This window comes from Diabrotica virgifera, chromosome 8 (genome assembly GCF_917563875.1).
Source record: "Diabrotica virgifera virgifera chromosome 8, PGI_DIABVI_V3a".
Classification (NCBI taxonomy): domain Eukaryota; kingdom Metazoa; phylum Arthropoda; class Insecta; order Coleoptera; family Chrysomelidae; genus Diabrotica; species Diabrotica virgifera.
In genome coordinates this window covers 58,128,028-58,147,841 of record NC_065450.1, presented here as the reverse complement: position 1 = coordinate 58,147,841, position 19,814 = coordinate 58,128,028, and the positions used below count along the sequence as shown (strand labels likewise).

Below are 19,814 nucleotides of genomic sequence, written 5' to 3'. Positions count from 1 at the left end.
TCAGACATACAAAATGGGTGTTAATTTGTTCGACTTTGGCTTTAATTGTTTACTAAAACTCAGTGATTCGAAAAACACGTAATAACATAAAAGAATATAATAAAGTGTTTTACAGAATTTTAAAATGAAAGAGGTTTATGTAAAATAAAGTTACTACAGTATAATAATTTGAAAACAAATTATGATTCTCCTCCAGGAATTTTCAAAAAGATTTAAAAGTTGATAAGCTTCTTCAACAGTTAACAGCAACAGCTTCTCTAAACAACTTACGTTTCGCCGATGATATAGTCATAGTAGCTGACGATCTAGGTATGAGAAGAGAGATGATACAGGAACTCGTTGTGGCCACAGAAAATGTAGGTTTAAATATAAATATCTCGAAAACAAAAATAATGACTTTGGTATCCAACCAGAACATCAGTATTGGTGGGAAAAAAAATAGAACTCGTAGATAGATATAAACATCTGGGATATGAAATTACGATTGGCAGGGATAACCAGACTCATGAACTGAAGAGAAGAATCGGTCTTGGGTGGGCAGCATTTTGAAAACTGAGAGAAACTTTTAAAAGTGAGTTGTCCACATGCCTAAAGAGGATCAGTGCGTCCTCCCAATCTTGACGTACGGATGAGAAACACTTACCTTATCTAGCCTCGGATATCAAACTAAGAGTCATGCAGAGAAGAATGGAGCGGTCAATGTTAGAAATAACTCAGCGAGACAAAATCAAAAACGAAGGAATTAGAAGAAGAACAAAGGTGACTAACGTCATCCAAAGGATAGCCAGGTTGAAGTGGAGATGGGCAGGACACATAGCCAGAATGACGGATGGGCGATGGACAAAGAGGTTATTAGAATGGAGGCCAAACGAAAACAAGAGAAGCGTCGGTCGACCGCCTACAAGATGGACTGACGACTTAAGAAAGCTAAATAAGAGCTGGATGAGAGCAGCGCAGAATAGATGGGGTTGGAAACGAGGGGAGGATGTTTATTTTCAACAGTGGACTTTTGAGGCTGGATGATGGAAGCTTCTTCAGCCACATATTTTTTTATGTAAAAGTTTAATAGATAAAGTCTCAAGTTTAATAGATATCCTATAGTAATGGGTGTGCTGATCTCAAATATGTACTTAGAATTTTTATTCCAGTAGGTCAGGGAACAAGCGTTTAAAATTTTTCATAAAAACTGCCAAAAATATTTAGAAAATATTTATTGAAACTATACTTTAGTTGATTAAATAAAACCAATGCAGTATAATCTACGTTAGACAATGGCTGGTTAATATAAATACCATCGTTCTTTATTTCCGTGAAAACTGCGTTTTGTGGTTTTCTTTCTGTGAAATTTTTGTGAGTCCCTCTTCAAGGACCAGCAGTAATCAGCCATCATTATAATATCCCATCTTCCTTGCTAACGTCTCTCTATCTTCTTTATGGAACCTCTTTTCCTATTCCTCGATGAAAACTGCAAGATTTTCGGGAAAATCTTAGTAACATAGCCGTATTCAGTAAGATTAAGATTTTGGCTAGTACGTGACCTTTCTACTCTAAAGCGTTTATAATGTTTTCCTAAGTTTGTTCCTTTATAATGTTTTCTACTGGGTGAATCAATTCTGTTAAACATCAATCTTTGGCACAGCTTGATGGTTGAACGGAGCAGAGAACTAGGACACTAGCTTTTCAGTTTTTTAGCTCCTTTCCTGGTTTTAATACAGCTACCAATTTGTACCATTTGCAACTATGATAGTACAACTAGACGAAAATACAAATCCCATCCCTATTAAGAGAGGCGTGAGACAAGGAGACGTAATATCGCCAAAGCTTTTCAACCTAGCACTAGAAGACGTCTTCAAAATGACAAATTAGTCAACCTATGGCATTAACGTTAATGGCAAGAAGCTAAACCACCTCAGATTCGCTGACGACATTGTGATTATAGCGAGCTCATTAGAGGAACTGCAAATTCTGATGGAGGAACTCGCAGGCAGCTCCCAATACGTCGGCCTGAAAATGAACATGAAGAAAACAAAAATAATGACAAACACAGATGACCACAGACGAATAACTATAAATGGCAGTGAGATAGAAAAAGTCCAGGAATATATCTACCTAGGCCAAATCCTGAAACTAGACAAATAAAACCAAAGTGCGGAAATTAATAGAAGAGCAAGACTAGTATGGGCGGGATTTGGAAAACTTGGTTGGATACTTAAGAACCGCAAAATACCTCAATATTTGAGGACCAAAGTGTTCAAACAGTGCATCCTTCCTATCATGACATATGGGTGTCAAACCTGGACCCTAACCAAGGCAAATATGAATAAACTAGCCACAACACAAAGAGCTATGGAAAGAGCAATGTTAGGTATACGACTGTCAGATAAAAAGAGGAACGACTGGGTAAGATCAGAAACAAAAGTCGAGGACATAACAACAAAAGTTGCCAAACTTAAATGGAGCTTCGCAGGTCACACTGTTAGACAAAAAGACCAACGTTGGAATTCAACGATACAACATTGGAGACCGTACCAAAGTAAACGACCGAGAGGAAGACCACAGATGAGATGGGTTGATGATATTAAAAGAGTAGCCGGAACGAATTGGAAATATGTTGCTCAGGATAGAGACCGATGGAAGGAGTTGGGAGAGGCCTATGTCCAAACGTGGACAATAGAAGGCTAAGAAGAAGAAGACCAATTTGTATTTTGATCCGCGGTTCTTTAGCTCCATTCCTGGTTTTAATACAGCTATCACTTTGAATTTTGATCCACTTGAATGGATCTACAGACACAGAGAATGTGGCAATCATGGGAACAGAAAATAAAAAGAGGAAGACCGCAAATGAGATGGACGGACGACCTTAAGAGAACGGCTGGAAAGGATTGGATGCAGATCGCCCAGAATAGAGATCCAGAGAGATTAACAGGGGAGGCCTATATCCAGGAATGAGCATTTAACCCAACACATGCCACGTGGGGTGCTACCAGCACCCCATAATACATTTTCATCAAATATTTGGTATTTCAAGTTTGTTAGCCGTGCTGTGCGTCATAGTAGCTTTCTATAATATTATCATATAGCACAGATCTGTTTGCGGTGGTTATTTATTGTCATTCTGAACTTGTAGTTCTAAAGTCGAATTGGGGTGTCATCATCTGGCAGTTTAAGTTTTAATTTTTTTTGTGCTTTTGATAAACAGGTCAGTCTTACATTTTTTTTATTGTAATACTGATTTAAATTATTAATATATTATTGTGTATCATTTTATCAATCAAAGATAGAATAAAAACTTTAGTTTTTTTTTAATATAACGCGGGCATATAAATTTGATACACCCTGTATATTGATTTGTAACTGTTTATTATAAGTTAGTTTTTAAGCAGTGGGTTTATCCATAATGAGTTTTTTCCTGAAGAATTAAAGACATTAATAAATAAAGTGATATGAATAGACAATGTGTTTCGGGATTATAATTTTAAAACGGTTGTTTTGTTACGGACTAGGCCGAAAGCCACAGGTAATTAGTTTTTAGAAAAATAATGTAGAGAAATTTGGAATTTTAAGTCTCTTTGTCTAAGCCCCAAGGAAGTTTGTAGAATTCCCGAAAAGTAATTATCATGAATAGAAGTAATTGTTTGGAAAGATGCATGGGTTTTTTCGAATGAAAAAAGAGGAATTTGGAGAGAGAAATGTTTCTGATTGTCTTGGCAATTTGGAATGGGGATGAGAGAAGTTTGAATGTTCAGACAGTTTGGAAAAGGAGATTATTATGTGACCAGCATCCGAGAAGAGCCGTCAAAAGTTTTCGTGAGTAGTTCAGAAGCAAGTACTAGTGGTTGTTTGATAGTGAAGAGTAGCTGAAAAGTGGAACGAGAGACAAATCAAATTGAGAAGAAATACTTCTTTGATTCTGTAAAGTCCAAGAGAGTAAGTTACAAGAACTATAGTTATTAAAATTATTTGTGACACCAAGTAAAAAAGATACTTTGGTCTCAGGAGATTATTATTGTGAGAAAGAGAGGAGAGAGTTTTGGAGTTTATTGAACGAGTACTGGTCAAAAGAGGCCTTGCTCGTGTTTTGGAGAAATAGTTGCTGGTGTGCTGCTGGATTGATGCTGAGAACGGAGAGGGCTTTGATTGGTAGCCTAACATAATCAACAAGGAAGAGCTGTTTGGGTCAAGGGGAGACATCATTGTGTGCGAATCAAAAAGGTCAGTCAATAACTTATGTGATAGATTTTCTTTATAATCAGAAATTAATTTTTTTTGCGTAAAAGCATATGAATTAGATTCCAATATTTCAAAAATTTAATAGGAAGTATAAGTAGTTTTGCGAATACCTAAATTTGTTTGTTTAGCTTGTTTTATTAATGGTATCAAGAACAAAGCGATAAATATTTGTTTGAATTAGATTAATTTATATGGTAAAATTTCATTGGGACAGTTATGCCCACAGAATTTAATTGATCAATTTTCAGAGCATTGCTTTTGATAATAAAGCTATTTGTATGTGCTTATTTATGGAATTTCTATTTATTTCCTTTTCCTATTTTATCCCGATAAGGATCAACTAAGAGATACTGAAGCCACGAGAAAGGATAAGTATAACATAAGATAATTTAGTTATTTGTTTTATGTCAAAAAGGCACCCTGAGATTTTTCTTAAGTTTTTTTATGTATGATTTGCGGCAATTGAATAATTAATTAAATAATTACTAATTAATATAAAAGTAAGAGAAAGCAGATCATAACAATATATATTCAATAAATTTTGATGTTCTTAGATATGTTACTTCACTTCATTTATTATGGGTTGGTACTTGCTAATTTGCTTATAACACCTTTTTAATTTTATTTGTTAACTTTTATAATATATTAGTAGCTAAAAAGTTAATAAAACATGTTTTTTTATATTCTTGTGTAACTCAACACATTATTTTGTTTATAAACAAGTAAACCACAGAAAATTTTTAAGGGGTGCTGTGAGCACCGCACGTGGCAGTTAATGCCTTGCAAAGCCACGTGGCAGGTGCCGGGTTAAGGCTAATTGGATGGATAGATAGATAGAGCACTACTTGATTTTTTATATAGTTTTGGGATCTTAATATGTGCCCAATTTTGGAGTGTTAATAGCCATATTTGTTAAAAACTGCTCATACTTTTTAAAGATTTCATTTGTTAAACAGTCTGCAGTGAGTAGGACATGACGCCTAGGCCCCCAAATCGAACATGATAAAAAATATTCAGTAAAAAATTCAGTATATATTCAAAAATACATATAATGAGGAGACGGGGTTGATAATACAGAATACTGAGATCGGTGTTTCCAACCGAAAAATCCAAGCAAAGAACAGATCAGGATAGCGCAAACAGCTTGAGAAAGTCAAGACCCCTTAAGGGCTGTAGTGCCGTGATGATAATGATGATGATGGTATCTGATATCGTCTAGGTCTACTGCTTCACCTATCGTAAATTATGCAATGGAAATACCAAGTTAGTTCATTGTAAATTTCTGGTCAAATTAATCAGGTTCCTGGTACTGACCTCTCTTTATATACTGCGTGGGATTTTTTGTCTATAACTAGGTTACCATTCTGTAGATCCGGGTCTTAGTGGAGCTGACAAGCTAGGTATTGGTAGGGCAGGGCCGGCGATAACGGGCCTGCAAGGGATGCCCTTTTTGGGGGCGCCAAAATAAGCGTTTCCTCTGCCGGTGCTATACAAAATACTAATTTAAAAGTAACCAAAGTGCGCCTATGCTTCTTTTGCAGGCGGGAGCCTTATACCCTAGCGCCGGTACTGAGTAGGATTGAACCCATTATATTTGTTGATCATTCACTTCCAATATAGCTCTTTCTCTTCAACTTTATTTCTCCAGTTTTCGTTATAATACAAGAAAAAGTGGAGTGAAAATGATGAATTGGTCGAAAGAAACTTTTATGGCTACTTTGCATTAGGCAATGGTTCCACAATAGAAAAACTATTTCGCGAAGCAGCCGACAGAGAAACTTACTTGCTTACTCTGTAGCGTTACAACCCTTCTTGAGTTTTAGCCAAGTCAACAACATGCCCCCACTCTTCTCTGTCTTGAGCAACCTTCATCCAATTCCATCCAATTCTCCACACGAATAGCTTTCAAGTCTCCTGCTATATTATCTCGCCACTGGAGTCAAGAGCGTCCGCGTGGTCTTCTTGCAGTTGAGACTTCCTCCCATATAAACCTTACTGTTCTTTGGTCGAAATGTCTTCTGAGGTGTTCCGCCCATTGTGGTCTTCTGGACTTTATTTCTTTTATTATGTTCTTATCCTCTACTATCCTGCTGCTTCATCAAGCACAGGTCCAAAAATCTTCCTTAGTATTTTTCTTTCCCGAACACGTAGTCTCTCTCTTAGCCGACAGAGAAAGGTTTTAAAAAATTGTGAACATGACGATGGCCAATACAAGAGAATACGGAGTATTCAGATTCAGATGTAGTCAGGCACTTTAGGTTCCTTCTTCTTCTTAAAGTTCCCTCTCCTATCGGAGGTTGGATATCATAATGGCTGTGGTCACTTTGTTTGCTGCTGCTCTGAACAGTTGTAATGAACTACAGTTAAACCATTCTCTAAGGTTTCTCAGCCAGGAGATGCGTCTTCTTCCTATGCTTCTTCTTCCTTGGATCCTTCCTTGCATAATAATTCTCAGCAACTGGTATTTTTCTCCTCTGGTAACATGACCCAAATATTCCAGTTTCCTAGTTTTTATACTCTTCATAATTTCTAACTCCTTATTTAGACGTCGTAGCACTGCAACATTGGTAATACTTTGAACCCACTGAATTTTCAATATTCTTCTGTAACACCACATTTCGAACGCTTCTATTTTTCTTATTTGTTGCCTCTTCAATGTCCAAGCTTCCATTCCGTATAGCAATATAGAAAATATGTAGCATCTTAGAGCCCTCAATCTGAGAGGCAACTGAAGGTCTTTGTTTGTAAGCAGTGTCTTCATTTTTATAAATGCTTGCCTTGCAGTTTCAATTCGGACTTTAATTTCTTTGATTTGGACATTTTTGTCATCGACCCAGGTTCCCAGATATTTGTATGTCTTTACTTTTTCTATTTGGGTTTGCTCTATCATTAACCTTTCATTTCCATGTTCTGTTTTTGAGACGATCATAAATTTCTTGTTTATTTTTAGTCCGTATCGAATGCAATAATCATTAATTCTATTTAGCAATTCTTGTAGCGATTCCAGGGTGTCTGCCATTATAACGGTGTCATCAGCGATTCTTATGTTATTTATTATTCTTCCGTTTATAGATATTCCATCACTTAGCTCCGCTATTGCTTCCTGAAATATGGCTTCACTGTATAGGTTAAACAGTAGCGGCGACAGAACACAACCCTGTCTTACCCCTCTCTTTATATCAATATTCTCGGATTCTTGTTGTTCTATTTTTATATTGACCTTTTGATTCCAATACAGATTTATGATAATTCGTAAATCTCGTCTGTCTATATCTCTTGTTTTTCAAGCTGCCTGGCGGCACCTAAAGAAAAATATAGCAAGCTATAGAATTGTAGGGTCCCAAAAAGGAAAGACACGAAACAAGAGCTTCTAAATTTAAAATATTATTATTTTATAAATTAATTTATCAACATTTGCCTTTTTAGAAAATAAAAAACATCTTAGTTGCCTCTCAATTCTGGAGAAGTTTAACAATATTGTCAAGAAATAGATTTCTATATAGAAAAAATGATTGAAGTTTCACTTTATTATGCTTATATTGTTCAACAGGAAGCACAATATCAATTCTACCTTTAAAATAGAAATTTATAGGTGTATTATTTATTTTCTAAAATTACTGCTACGGTTTATGGAATAGTAAACATTTGATTGGTTGTGTGTAATATTGAGAAATAGGAATTTCGAAATTATTTTGAAATCGAAATAAATAGGTTTTCCATTTTAACGTTCGGATTTGAAACCAATCTGAAATTCAATCATCGTAATACGGCATAAATCCATTTTAAAGACCTTTTTGCCGTTTTAGTATTGACGACGTAGAAACAACTGGGAGAACGCAGAATTTTGTTTTAGCATTAAAAATATATCATTGATGCATCACTGCGGAGGTAAATTTTAATAATTACTGATATAAAATATCGCCCCAGAGTAAAATCGTTAAAATTTTTTCGATGTTTTGATTGTATTTTAAATTCATGAAATGGATTCTAATCGATCTTCCCCTCAGGTATCAAGTCTGCTTAAAATTACTTATTTCACTTCCAAAAATATATTGAAAAGATAAAGTAGCATATTTGCCTACTTCTTCCCCTATCAGGTTCCTTCCCCTATCGGAGGTTGGAAATCATCATCGCTATTTTAATTTTATTGGCCTTATCATCTGAATAATTCTAATGAGCTGCAACTGAACCACTCTCTCAAATTTCTTAGCCAGGATATTTTGCGTCGTCCTGGGTTTCTCTTCCCTTGTATCTTCCCTTGCATAATTAACCTAAGTAATACGTACTTCTCGCCCCTTATTATATGACCCAGATATTGAATCTTTTTAATTTTAACAGTTTTTATGAATTCACACTCTTTTTCATTCTTTGTAACACCTCTATATTAGTTTATCTCAAAGGAGTTTAATTTTTTTGATTTCAGACTGTTTTATTGTCCACGCTTCCATGCCGTATAGTAAAGTAGAAAAAACCTAACAACGTAGCATTCTTGTGCGGATCTCTAGATTAAGGTTACGGTTTCAAAGTAAGTTCTTCAATTTTATGAACGTGTTTCTTGCCATTTCTATTCTAGATCTGATTTCATTTGTTTGATCTCCATCTTCGGTTAGCCAGGTTCCTAAATATTTATATGTTGTTACTCTTTCGATCGTTGTATTATTGATGATCAGGTTATCTACATTTTGTGGTTTTTTGAGAATATCATTGATTTCGTTTTCTTGAGATTCATTTGCAGTCCGTACCTTTCACATGCATTGTATACATGTTGTATTATGTACTGTAGATCTTCCATGTCACTTGCAAATATGACCGTATCGTCCGCATATCTAATATTATTAATGCTAATTCCGTTGACCAAATACCTTCCACAATATCCAATAAAGCTTCTTGAAATATCACTTCACTCTAGACGTTGAATACGAGTGGTGAAAGTATGCACCCTTGTCGAACTCCTCTAAGTATACTTACTTCCTCTGTCAGTTCTCCTTCGACTCTTACTTTTGCTTTCTGATTTTGATACAGATTCGATATAATTTGTAGATCTCTACTATCTATGTTTTTGGTCCTAAGAATACTTAGAAGCTTTTCATGTTGAACTCTGTCAAAAGCTTTTTTAAAATCTATGAAGCAAGCATATATGTCCTGATTCATATCCAGACATCGTTGTATCAGAACATTGACTCCGAATAATGCTTCTCTAGTTCCTAGACCCTTTCTAAAACCCACCTGTGAATGATTTATTTCTTGTTCTAATTTCACGTGGATTCTGTTATGTATGATTTTAAGGAAGGTTTTCAATGTGTGGCTCATTAATGCAATTGTCCGATAGTCATTGCAGTCTTTAGCATTTGTGATTTTTGGAATCGTTACAAAAGTTGAGAAAAGCCATTTTTTGGGTATGTGTCCCGTCTTGTATATGGAGTTAAAAAGGTCTACCAAGACATCAATATTATCTTCATCAATTATCTTCATTGGTTCAATTGGTATTTCATCGGGTCCTGGAGCTTTTCTACATTTTGTGTGTTCTATGGCATAAATAACTTCCTCTTTCATTATTTCTGGTCCCGTGGTTTCTCCGTCAACTTCTAATTGTTATACTTTTGGTCATAAAATTGGTTTTCAATGTATTCTTTCCATCTACGTAATTTGTCTTGCGTTTGAGTTATAGTGGTATCATCTGCATTTGTTAATATCCCGATTGGTTTGTTACGATTTCCTGAAATCATTTCTTTAACCTTCTTATGGGTGTTGAAAGTGTCATACCTTGCCTCACATTCCTCAATTTCTTGACATTTAATGGAGATCCATGTTTCGTTAGCTTGTTTTATTTTCTGTTTTATTTGTTTATTAATTTCTTGATATTTAATTTTATCTTCGTTTTTATGTATTCTTCTTTCGTCCATCTTTTTGAGAATTTCTTGTGTCATCCATTCTTGTTTGGCAGCTTTTGTAAATGTTAATGTTTTCCGTCCCACAGTCAATTTTTGCCTTCTGTATAAACTGCAGATTTCGGAACCCTCATATTAAAGGAAAAAAAGGGGAAAAACTACATATCTTTTATTAGTTTGGTACTTCATCCGACACCAAAAATTTGAATACCAAGAGATTATAAAACAAAATTAAATATTGGGATTTCCCAGATATTTGTTACATGGATATAAATATGGGTATATACAACCACAATTTCTAATTATGTGTACTTTAAGCACACTTTTATAAAAATATGCAAACTTTGACATTTTTGCATTTTTTATATATAATATGCAATATGCATATTTGCCTAAGTCTAATGATGAGCCTCCTAACGATTTGTGCTTTTAAGAGGAAACAGTAGCGATCAACAGGTAGCAACAAACGCGTTCCAAGATTGCGGCTCTAATTTTAAATATTTAGTCGAGATATTTGGCACACATATTCGTAATATAATAAAGAATGGCGGTACAGAGCCCAATTTCAGAAATATGTTAGTATGTGGAAATTACTCTACAACTAAATAAAATATTGAAAAAAGGAGCCTGTACCGCCATTAAGAAAGACAAAAAAATAAACTTTCTTTAAATAAACTTTTTTATCCCATGCCTAGATTTTGTGTAATCTTGGAACTACTAAAAATAGATTTTTTTATAACAAGAAATCGAACGTCACTGACTTGGCAACATTTCGCGCCTATGTGTATAAAAATTATTGTTTTTGATAGTATAAACGTCACTGTCAGTGTCGAATTACCGACGCACTGTTGCCTCACTTTTGAAAGTTCGCAGAACTTTCGCAATATTGGACCGCGTTTGTTGCCACCTGTTGATCGCTACTGTATCACCTTAATGTACACTAGTTGTAGACCGTCAGATGTCAATAGAAGTTCAACCACGATTTTTTCCTTTATGTGAGGTTTTCTACGTAATCTGCGTGAAAATTGAATTTTATTTTTTAAAGAAAATCGCATGTGCTGTGACGACTTTCTAATTTATGCCATTTTACGAATAGACAGAGAAGTACAAAGGAGGAATAAATGGGCAGGATACCTTATACCACTATTATAAATGGCGAAACCGACATATTAACACTGAAATGAAGTCAAGAATTTATAAAGCTAGTGTAAGACCAATAATGAGATAAGCATCAGAAACAAGACCTGATACAGCCACAACACAAAAACTGCTGGAAACGGCAGAGATGAGAGTACTGAAAAAAATTACAGGAAATACACTGAGAGATCGAAAGAGAAGTCAACACATTAGAAGACAATGTAACGTACAGTGTATAAACGAATGGGCACTAAATAGAAAAAAAGAATGGAATAACCACAGAACCAGAATGGGGGAGACACGTATGGTTAAAATAGCAAGAGATAAATCAGCAATCGGTAGAAGAAGTATCGGCCGACCGCGCAAAAGATGGAGTGACAACCTTCCATCAGTCCGCCAATGAACAAGCAGAATTGCTTATAAAGAGGAAGAAGAAGAAGATAAAGGGGTAATAATTATATTTTTTAAAAAATTGGCATAAGGGCAACTGGCGTAAGGGTGTTAATTATGGCTTAAACATGTAATGTTAGTATTTAGCTCCGTGTCTGTGATTTTCTCTTTCATGCCACATGAATGTTTGTTAGTTTTCACGATACGGAACTTGCAAAAAAGTCATAACGGCAGGTCATGAACACGAAAAATTGTACCTTGGAAAAGTTGCAAAAAAAATCTGATTTTCAGAAATATTAACCCGGTTCATCTTTAAATATCCCATATGACAGGGGTCACCAATTATATTCCTGACGGCCCGTTTCGAAAACTTAGGACACTTCCGGGGTCTGCATTTAATGCTACCTGATTCTGGTTGTCTTTTTTTTTCTGCACTTATAGTGTTTAACACTTTTTTGGAACATATTTAAAAAATAATACATTTAAGTTTTAAATTTTGGTAATAGCTGACCTTAGATAGCTTTGCCGAACAGTATGAAATTGCCGAACACATGTTCTGAATTTAGTGGGGGTCCGCACAAAACTAGCTTACGGTCCGGATGCAGACCGTGGTCCGCCATTTAGTGACCCCTGCCATATGACATTGGGGCCAAACGTAACATTCAACAAACTTCGGTCTCAAGAATGCGGCCCTTGCTATTTCTGTTCTTTGATCTCCTGGTCTAAATCCAATTCAAAGTTGATTTAAGCTCGCAGTAAATCTGTTTTTTGCTGTTAAAACGTTTCACTTTATTAAAAACTCGAACTTAATTTTCTTAATTTTCTAGAATTTTCTTAAGAATATTGGCACATATGGCGTATTTCTCTTTAATATGCAAGTTCTAGAAGTCTCGTAGTTAATTTATTTTTAATATGTTCATATATACACACACCGGCAAAATTAGTTGAACACCTTAAAAATGGGACATGTTTGATGTCGGGAATTTCCTAAACCTGTTGTCCGAATTGAGTGATTCTTTTAGTATGTTATAGCCTTATTAGTTAAGAATATCCTTGTAATAATATTGTGGCTAGACAGGTAAATGTCATGTTATACCGGGTGTTACAATCATACTGTGTTTTTTTGATAAAGTTCGGAACACCCTGTGTAATATTCTAGCATTTATAAAATACTGAAATTAAAACCAAACTATAGCCTCAGGTTTTCTTAACATTCTGTTTTTTGATTCATTCGCTTATGTTGGAAAATAAAAAAGTTATGTGCTTTAACAGCTAGCCATGCTTTTTATCAATAAATCCTCATAGTAGGGGAGGAAAGTATGCTAAATTTGCAGTTACTCGAGCGTTATGGGGACCTATTGGATTGTGAAAAGTGGGTGCTAAAACCAAAAAAAGGTAAGTTAAATTTTTCATAAAGTGTGAAACTCTCAATTTTTTAATTTAATTTTCCATTTCCACCAATCGTTTTTCCGATTATAGCGCCATCTAGCCATAATTGGAAAAAATGTTGTGAATAAAAGTTGCTTATTTTTATGTCAAGGATCCAAATCTGCAATAAAAATTGGGGGCTGCTATTTAAGATTTTAAAGTAACCCCCCCCCCCACCTCCGGGGGGTGGTCGTGTTTGGTGCCATTCGGTAGATTTTTGAAAAATATTGAACAGGTGTATTTTGCAGTTTTACGATCTGATGTTCATTTCGCGAAATATCGCAGGGTTCGTATTTAAAATTTTTAATTTACCCCCAACCCCTCTCCGTGGGGTGTCACGAGCCCCCACGGAGATGGAGTGGGGGATTTAATTTAAAATCTTAAATAGGAGCCCCCAATTTTTATTGCAGATTTGGATTCTTTACGTAAAAAAAAGCAACTTTTATTCGACACATTTTTTCGAATTATGGATAGATAGCGCTATAACGGAGAAAAATGACTGTTTCAAATGGAAAATTAAATTAAAAAATGAAAAGTCCCCCACTTAATGGAAAACTGAACTTAACCTTTTTCTGATTTTAGCACATACTCTTCACAATCCAATAGGTCCCCATAGCGCTCGAGTAACTGCAAATTTAGTATACTTTCCTCCCCTACTATGAGGATTTATTGATGAAAAACATGGATATTTGTTAACGCACATAACTTTTTTATTATCTCACATAAGTAAATGAATCAAAAAGGAAAATGTTAAGAAAGCCAAAGTCTATAATCGAATATTAATTTTAATATTTTACATATGTTAGAATATTCCACAGGGTGTTCCAAACTTTAAGAAAAAAACACAGTATGATTGGTACACCCGGTATAAAATGATATTTACCTGTCTAGCAACAGTATTATTACAACGATATTCTTAAATAATAAGGCTATAACATACTAAAAGAATCACTCAAATCGGACCAGTAATTTAGGAAATTCAAGACATCAAACATGTCCCATTTTTAAGGTGTTCGGCTAATTTTGCCGGTGTGTGTATATTCATCTTTTTTTCCGATTTAATTCTATTTCTAAAATTTGTATGCTTTCAAATCATCCTTTAAAGCTTACTCAATACTCAAAACAACATTTTATTATTTATTTATTATTTTTTTATATTTCAATTTTTAACAATCATCGCTTTACGAAGTTTATTTATTTGTTTTAATAATTTTTTGTACATTCTAAAGTGTATAAAAGCACTCTCACTGTCACAATATCCTTGTTACAGATTTTAATAAAATTGAAAAAAAGTTTATCTGTTGTATAACAGATCCCCTTTGTCGTGACTTTACAAAAATCTCCCTATTCAACTTAAATCTGTAGCATATTTCCCCAAATTCCGTAAACTGACAAAAACCTATCTATCTGGAAGACCATATTATTTAGTAGAAGATTTTCATAATCAATAACTAAGAAATTAGAGTACCCTTTGCACAAGTAGTATTTTTATTATTTTTTATCTATAATTGGGTGTTATATGCAGCAGCTTAACTTTTAAATTTATTAATTACTAGGTAGACTATGCAATTTGCAATTCATTTAAATTTTTAAATTTTGCAATTGATTCTTTCTGTTTAAGTTTATTATTATAATTTTTTAGTTATTATTGTATTAATAAACAATTGTTATTGTTTTGTTTGCTTGACTTTTTATAAGCTTTGTCGATAAAATTGTTCAATTTTCCATGACAATAAAGCATATTTCTATTTTTCTTCTTCTTTACGGGCCATCTCCGCGACGAAGGTTGGCAATCATCATTGCTATTCTCACTTTTGACACTACAGCCCGAAAGAGTTCACTTGAGCTGCATCCAAACCATTCTCTGAGATTTCTCATCCAGGACATTTTTCTCCTACCTATGCTGCGCCTTCCTTGAATATTTCCCTGCATAATTAATTTTAGGAGTTTATATCTGTCACCACATATTATATGACCCAAGTATTGAAGTTTTCTTATTTTGATGGAATCCAGTATCTCCCTGCTGTTCTGTATATTCCTTAGTACTTCCTCATTGGTTTTTCTGTCTGCACAGGAGATTCTCAGCATTCTTCGATACGTCCACATCTCAAATGCTTCCAATCTATTGAGGCATTGTTTATTGAGAGTCCATGTCTCCACACCATACCAAAGAACAGAAAATACATAACATTTTAGTACTCGATTTCTAAGATTTAAGCTGAGGTCTCTACTACATAATATTTGTTGCATATTAGTTAATGCACTTCTAGCCTTTTCTATTCTAATTCGGATTTCTTTGGTATAATCGTTTGTTTCACTAATATTTGTCCCTAAATAGTTATAATTCTGAATAGTTATAATTCTTATAATATAATAGTTATAATACAAATCTGAAATTTGTTGATCTTTGCCCCGTTGAATTGATGTGCTGTGGAGTGCAACCATATAGACTCCCCATGTCTCTGCATTCATCACCCTATATTCCTTGGATATTTTAGAAGGATGGGTAATAGGTATAAGAGAGAATCTGTTTCCGAATTAAGAAATCCAAAGATTTTATTTTTAAATATTTATTTGTTTGCAAATGGAGTCTTTTGGGTTTCGTCGTTTCATTTATAATTCCATTCTATTCCATTCTAAAAGCTCATTTTTAAAAATGTTTTTATGAATCAAATTTATTAACATCACTCTGCTTTTGAAATGAAGTGCTTCAGTTATTACTAACAGTAATTAATGTTAGATCTCTAATGTAAATATAAAACTTTTTCTTTTGTTTAGGTATTTTCGGTTTACATACATTGTTCTCTCGCTGAAAAAGATACAAGTTTATCTCTTTCGCGGTAGATATACTCTTTGAAGTGTAGCAAAGTTACATAACTCTTGCAGATAAAGGCCAATTCACTCTTACGGTTTCGTGTCTCGATTTTCTGCATTATCCGTAGTTGGAAAACGTCGATGTTCCAATTTTGCCACCCGTCGTAAAAGCTGATAATCATCTCTTAATCTCCCAAACGCTTTTGTTCTGGAAATGTGTATTTCTACTTTTCCAATCGTGATAGCTATTCTTTTAAATTTATCAAAAAAATGTATAGCGACATTGTAACATTTATCTTTACAGAAATGAAATATCATGTTATACGTCAGGAATACCTTATATGAAAAACTCAATCTTAAATAAGTGTTTATGGTATCAGATAGGTGTGGTGACAATATGATTGGTAGTTGTGATTAAGTGGCTTTGGTCCTTAATTAATTAAATGTATAATAAATACTACTTTAATATGATTGTATTATAATTATATTTACTGGTATTGAAACTGCGAGTATAACCATCAACAATAGTAGCGACCTAGCCCAACGGCCTATCGCAATCGCCTTTACATTAATAAATACTAACTACAATAATAATAATATTACGGTAAGTTTACTTATATACACCTTAAACTATTCCTAAATCACGCACTCCTTCGGCCACGGTCAATTGAATTTATATTTTTATTTCCATTTATATTTACTTGGCTTATTGACTTCGAGTGAGGTGTAAATATATTTTATTATTTTATACAGAGCGTGTCCTAATATTACTACAGATTGAACGACAAATCCAAGTGATATGTATGACACAACGTTTTTTGAAACTTAACGTGATATATTCTTTATATGACACAATAAAATCTGTACCAGGAACGGTACAGCTTTTAACAGTTTTATTTTAAGAAAAGACTAAGAAAAGCAGTAACACATCCAAAAATAAATAATCTGAATCTTCAAATTGACGTTAAAAACAAAACAAATATGAAGTACAAACTGCAATATATAGAAAATATTTAGCTTTTATTCACCTGTTAAAATCAATTTTACAGAAAAATAAATGGTCACCCAATGAGCTTCCCACTCTCTCCAGTAATTGCAAACATCTTTATGGATACACCAATGCTCAAACTCACATACTGGCTTCGGCATATTGACGATACATTTGTCATTTAGCTCCACGGTAGGGATGCTTTAGAGTCTTTTCAAACCTATCGGAATGGTAGGTATACATCCTGGTATCCAGTTCATGATGGAGGTAGAAATTGATTCATCCTCACATTTACAAATTAATTCAGTAATTAATATACTTCTCTCTAGATTAATACACCTGTGCGATAATGCAAGTAGACCCGCTGAGCTTTCTTCTTTGAAACAAACCCTCGTTCAAGATGGTTACGGTGAAAATCACACCAACAGGAGCATCCATAGATATGTATCTCCCACCCAATCTCAACCCAAATACTCAGATCCTCGGGAAGACTTTTCTTCCTTACATCAAAGATATACAAAACTACAGAAGATTTTGTGTATATAAGTAGTGCGTATTTTAAAGTATTGTGTATGATATTATATTACACTTACCAAAGAATACGTGAAATACGTAAAGAAGTTTCCTTTTTCTAAATTCGGAAATAGGCATGTTGCGCAAAGGTCCCTGAAAAAGAAAATATCTAAATTACTAAAATTCAGTGAGATTTGTATAAAGAAAAAATCGTTTATTAAATATTTTACTTGTTACGTTTTTTTAATAGCCCAGATGTTTTTTATATTCTATTATAGCAACTCAGCTGTAGTTATTTGGAAATTACCAGAAGAATCAACACCGCCAAAGATTAAAGTCATCAAGAAGAAAACAATACCAAATAATCAAAGAACCCACTAGAATTTGCAACTCGTATCTATCTATAGAAAAGAAGAATAGGCTTGACAAATAAACTCAGATTATTTCTGCATTTACCTCATTTTTAATTTAACTACTATGAAGAACACCAACTCCAACTACTTGAAATGTTATTTAATTTTACTATTGTCGTTAAAAAAAACTGTTTGTGCTACATACAAACCTAAACGTAATCATACCAAAAAAAGATCAAAACAAGTTCTTAATTTATTATCCTGTGGAAAAATAGTTACAGAATATTATTAATAATTACTCTGCCTGTCAGTTGTGGGGTAAACTGAGTAGCTCTACATCCGAGCAGTCGGTCCCAATCCTATAGGAACAAATTTATGGTTCACGGATGCCAATATTTAGCAGAGGAAAAATGCCAAGAAATTTAAAGAAGTAGAAAAACTGCAAATAAAAAACGATAGCTTTAATATACACAAAGCAATGCAGGAAATAACAGGAACACCTAAAAAACATAAAAAAACAAATACCAAATTTCAGTAGAAGTAAAAACCTCAAAAGAAACAAGCAAAATTCCTTATATGAATAAAGGAAGAAGAAGAAAAACAAGAAGTAGAAATAAGTAATACAAATACAGAGAGAGTCTGTAATTTGGAATAAATTCAATATCTCAAATACTAATTCTTTTTTTTTTGAAAATTGCTCAGACCCGTCGATTAGTATTTCAAATTTCCCTTTTTATATACAATAATAATGTATACAGGGTGTCCCAATTTAGAGATATGACGTCATCGTTGATTTTCTTAAAGGGCAACACCATCATTTTGATAGCTATTTTGATAGGGTGTGTAAAGTTATACATCACTGCAAAATATCAAATTTTTATTCTCTACCATTTACAAGATAATAAAAAATAACAAAGTTATGTCTGTAATTTGGAATAAATTCAATATTTCAAATACTAATTGTTTTTTGAATAATGCTCAAAGCCTTCGATTAGTATTTCAAATTGTCATTTTTGACATAAAATAATAATGTATACAGGGTGTCCCAATTTAGAGATATGACGGCATCGTTGATTTTTTTAAATGGCAACACTATCATTTTGATAGCTATTTATCACCTACCATTTATCAGATAATAAACAATAACCGTTATGAAAAACAAGTAATAAAATAATAATGAAATTTAATAATTTCAATTAAGCAAATGCTCATAATATTGCCCATTGATCATTTGACAATAATTGAGGGCAACATTATGAGCATTTGCTTAATTGAAATAATTAAATTCAATTATTATTTGATTACTTATTTTTTATTACTTTGTAATTTTGTATTATCTTGTATATGGTAAGGAATAAAAATTTGAAATTTTGCAGTTATGTATAAATTTACATACCCTATCAAAATAGCTATCAAAATATCTATCAAAATAACAGTGTTGCCATTTAAGAAAATCAACGATGACGTCGAATCTCTAAATTGGGACACCCTGTATACATTATTATTATATGTCAAACATGACAAATTGAAATACTAATCGACGGGTCTAAGCATTTTTCAAAAAAAAAGACAAATAGTATTTGAATCATTGAATTTATTCCAAATTACAGACATAACTTGTTATTTTTTATTATCTTGTATATGGTAGGGAATAAAAATTTGAAATTTTGCAGTTATGTATAACTTTACACACCCAATCAAAATAGCTATCAAAATGAGAGTGTTGCCATTTAAGAAAATCAACGATGACGTCATATATCTAAATTGGAACACCCTGTATACATTATTACTGTGTGTCAAAAAGGACAATTTAAAATACTAATCGACTGGTCTGAGCAATTTTCAAAAAAAAACAATTAGTATTTGAGATATTGAATTTATTCCAAATTACAGACTCTCTCTGTATATATGTTTAAAGTAAAAAAAAAACAAAAATTCATGAAAAATATAGGACTGAAGAAGTTCTGCAAAAAATTATCTCCTGGTTAATACTCTGAAGAAATGTTTTAAACAAACCCTATTCGGCTTGTCCCCTGAAGAAGAAATATAATTTTCAATAGACTTGAAAATAAG

General features: G+C 33.5%; 1 protein-coding gene across 3 annotated transcripts in view; it reads right to left on the bottom strand.

Moving 5' to 3' along the window:
• LOC126889915 (calexcitin-1) overlaps positions 1-19,814 on the bottom strand; it is a 132,665-nt gene that overhangs the window by 52,651 nt on the left and 60,200 nt on the right. For all 3 annotated transcript variants that reach the window (XM_050658639.1, XM_050658640.1, XM_050658641.1), the window contains exon 2: positions 17,469-17,541. In XM_050658639.1, coding sequence (XP_050514596.1) covers positions 17,469-17,541 — 73 coding nt within the window. The remainder of the gene's footprint in view (positions 1-17,468; positions 17,542-19,814) is intronic.